The sequence below is a fragment of the Thamnophis sirtalis genome, unplaced genomic scaffold (assembly GCF_051295495.1).
Source record: "Thamnophis sirtalis isolate CommonGarterSnake01/CBP01778 unplaced genomic scaffold, rThaSir2_p1.2 scaffold_9, whole genome shotgun sequence".
NCBI classification, from domain to species: Eukaryota; Metazoa; Chordata; class Lepidosauria; order Squamata; family Natricidae; genus Thamnophis; species Thamnophis sirtalis.
In genome coordinates this window covers 67,400,257-67,404,118 of record NW_028261389.1, presented here as the reverse complement: position 1 = coordinate 67,404,118, position 3,862 = coordinate 67,400,257, and the positions used below count along the sequence as shown (strand labels likewise).

Here is a 3,862-nt window from a genome sequence, read left to right as displayed (position 1 = left end):
ATGGCTTAAGAATTTTTCAAAGACACATATTTTTAACTAAGAAACCAAAAGGGCAACTTCCTAAAATTAAAAGAGAAGTACACAAGTGGATCTGGTTGTAAAACTTAGTTGCTTTAGTAGTACTGGAGTTGTTGTGTATTTGAACTTGTGTCCCTCCCTGTCAGTGTTGAACTCTTGACGATTGCTGGGCAAGTCCCTGCAGTTTTCTTCTAATCTCCCATACACATCAAATGTTGCCTTAGGTCTCTTTAAAACAGGCGTCACCAACCTTTCGGACCTCAGGGACCACTAAATTCATAATTTTAAATCCCGCGGGCCACTAATATGATTTTTTTTTAAAAAAAAAGATAAATAGCGTTTAGTGCAATATAAAAATGCAAATAATTTTTCTGCGGAGCACCAAAATTTTCTGGAGGACCACCAGTGGTCCACGAACCACCAGTTGGTGACCGCTGCTTTAAAAGGACCCATTTTGGGATCTCCTGGACCTTGAAAGTTAAGAAGGGGACTGACTGTCCAGCACTTTGCACATGCCCAGCGGCGCATTTTCCAAGGAATGCATGTCTCTAAATCGGAGGCCACCGGGCTGGCTTCCTTCCCCCCGACCCCGCTTTGCCACGGATGCCGGAGCGGCTACTCACCTGCCCCCCTGCGCGACTGTGGCTCCAAGCTCCGCCACGCCAAGAGCCCCAACTCCCGGTCTAAGGTGACCTCCTGGGCGCATTGTTCCAGCACCAGCAAGGAGATGAGCTGGGTCCGCCGGCCAGCCGGAATGGACCGCTCGCCCATGGCTCTTCAGTGACCCGGCGTCCTTGGATTAGGCGACATGACTGGGGGACGCTCGGTCCGGGGCTGGGCGAGCGCTGCCGCCGCCTCCGCCTCCGCCGCCACCGCAGCCACAGGGCGGCCGGGTAAATCCGCCCGTGGGATGTTTCAGAATCTGTTATCCTTCAGAATTTGCAGCTCGGCGCGCAGGGAGCATGCGCGGGAAGGCTTCGCGCACGCTCAGCAGCGGCGCAGGCCGCGGCGCGGTTCTCCGAAGCGGCGGCCGCCTCGCCTCAAGGGCCGCCAACGAAACTCGGGCTGAGGTGGGTGGTGGTGGTACCGCTGAGCGGGTGGGTCGGCACAGCCTGGTTCCCCGCTCCTCCTCCGGCTGGGGCTGACCTTGCCCCGTCTGCAAAAGGTGCCAAGCCCCGCGCCGGAGTAGAGGAACCGGGCTGTCGTCGTCGTCGTCTCCGCCGCAGCCCTCATGCCAAGTGGGCGGTTGCAAGACGACGAGCCAAGTTGGCCCTTGGCAGTGAAGTGCCACGCCAGCGACCCCCTTAAGGGCTCTCGGAAGGAGCGCCCTGGGGCTGGCGAGACGAGAGTTTCTCCTCATTGGTTTTTTATATAAGAAGAGATTGGCCAACCTTTCTTTCTTTCTTTCTTTCTTTCTTTCTTTCTTTCTTTCTTTCTTTCTTTCTTTCTTTCTTTCTTTCTTTCTTTCTTTCTTTCTCTCCTTCCTTCCTTCCTTCTCTTTCTTCCTTTCCTTCCTTCCCTTTCCTTCCTTCCTTTTCTTCCTAACTTCCTTTCTTCCCTTCTCTTTCTTTCTTATGTTCTTTCATTCTTTCATTTGTTCTTTCTTTCTTTATTTGATTTGTCAATCTTTTACAAGATACTAGGGATAAACGTGTATGAATGAAATGGCTACAAATAAATGGGGACAGTAGGACAGGGACAGTAGGCATGAAGCTTATATGCATGCCCTCCCTTACAGACCTCTTAGGAATGGGATGAGGTCCATAGTAGACAGTTTTAAGGTTAAAGTTTTGGGGATTTGAAGACGTAACAACAGAGTCAGGGGTTAGACTAGAAGACAGTTGTAACAGATTTAACAGCCGGAAGGGACCTTATAGCTCATCTATTCCAACCCCCCCCCCCTCAAGCAGGAGAGCCTACACCATTTCTGACAAATGGCAGTCCAGTCTCTTCTTGTAAATCTCAAGTGATGAAGCTCCCACAACTTCCAAGGGCAACTTTTGTTCCATTGGTTGGTTGTTCTCACTGTCAGAAAGTTCCTCCTTATTTCTATTATTTATTTTGTCAACAGGTACAAAGTAACAGGTATTAGTGTAAACATGGACATCGTGTGAGATTGGTACAAATAGATGGATATAAATAAGTATAACATGGCCATGAACACATAAAATGAGTACATATCAATAGGAACAGTAGGACAGAGACGGTAGACATGCTGGTGCGCTTATGGATGCCACCTTAGGGACCTTTTAGGAAACGTGAGGTCCACGGTGGACAGTTTAAGGTTAAAGATATGGGGGTTTGAGGAACTAACAATAGAATCAGGTAGAGTGTTCCATGCATTGACCACTCTATTGAAGTCAAATTTACTGCAATCAAGTTTGGAGCTGTTTACTTTGAATTTGTATCTTTTGTTTGCCCGTGTATTATTGCGGTTGAAGCTGAAGAAGTCATTTACAGGTAGGATGTTATAGCAGATAATTTTGTGTACTATGTAGGCTGGGATGTAGGCGGCGTAGTTCGAGGTTGTCCAGGCCTAAAATTTCAAGGCTGGTGGCATAAGGAATTTTATTTCTAGGTTGAATCTCTTCTTGATCAGTTTCTATTCATTGCTTCTTGTCTGGCCTTTGGGTGCTTTGGAAAATAGCTCAACCCCCTCCTCTCTGTGGCAGCCCCTCAAATATTGGAAGACTGCTATCATGTCTCCCCTGGTCCTTCTCTTCACTAGACTAGCCATGCCCAGTTTCTGTAACCATTCTTCATATGTTTTAGTTTCCAGTCCCCTAATCATCTTGGTTGCTCTCCTCTGCACTTTTTCTAGAGTCTCAACATCTTTTTAATAATGTGGTGACCAAAACTGGATACAGTACTCTAGGTGTGGTCTTACTAAGACTTTCTAGAGTAATATTAATATCTCCCTTGATCTTGATTGTATCCCTCTGTTAATGCAACTTAGGATTGCATAGGCTTCTTTGGCTGCCGCTGCACACTGCTGGCTCATATTTAGCTGGTTGTCCATTAAGACTCCAAGATCCCTCTCACAGTTACTGCTAAACCTCCAAGGTCTCTTCCAACTCTTGTTATTCTTCTGTTTTATAGGCGTCCCGCACTTGGCTGACTTCTTAGTGCAGCTGTCCAGAATTGATCCCTTTAAACATTCCCTTAAAACAGGCTTCTCTGTTGGCTTGGTTTTTGTTTTTGTTTTAAAATCGCAAATCTCCTCTCTGGTCTGAAATCGCAGCCTCTTCCCTCATCTTAAGTCCCGAGAAAACAAGTTGAAAGATGATCTTAACTTTTGCTTCGGCTCTTCTTTCGCATTCGTGGCTCTAATGGATGAGAAAGATGTTTTCAAAAACGGGCAGCTTTTCAAAGTTGCTCCAGACTTGCTTCCTTTAGCTGCTCAAGGAAATTGGCAGATGAGAGTGAAGCAGAAGCTGGCCCGTGTCCAGGTCCTTAGAGTGGTCAAGAGAAATTGTGGTTGGCAGACAAATATTATAGAATAGAACAGAACAGAATATAATTCTTTATTGGCCAAGTGTGATTGGGTCTTTGGTGCCTATGCTCTCAGTGTACATAAAAGAAAAGATACATTCATCAAGAATCATAAGATACAACACTTAATGATAGTCATAGGGTACAAATAAGCAATCAAATCATACTAGGAAACAATATAAATTGCAAGGATACAAGCAACAAAGTTATAGTCCTGCAGTCATAAGTGGGAGGAGATAGGTGATAGGAACGATGAAAAGATTAATAGTAATAGTAATGCAGCCTTAATAAATAGTTTGACAGTGTTGAGGGAATTATTTGTTTAGCAGAGTGATGGCATTCTGTGTCTTGT

General features: G+C 45.9%; 1 protein-coding gene across 1 annotated transcript in view; it reads right to left on the bottom strand.

Annotated features, from left to right (window-relative positions):
* CERK (ceramide kinase) overlaps positions 1–968 on the bottom strand; it is a 42,807-nt gene extending 41,839 nt beyond the window's left edge. Inside the window, exon 1 of the mRNA XM_087722168.1 lies at positions 642–968. Coding sequence (XP_087578294.1) covers positions 642–789 — 148 coding nt within the window. The 5' untranslated portion in view covers positions 790–968. The remainder of the gene's footprint in view (positions 1–641) is intronic.
* Positions 969–3,862: the final 2,894 nt, after the last annotated feature.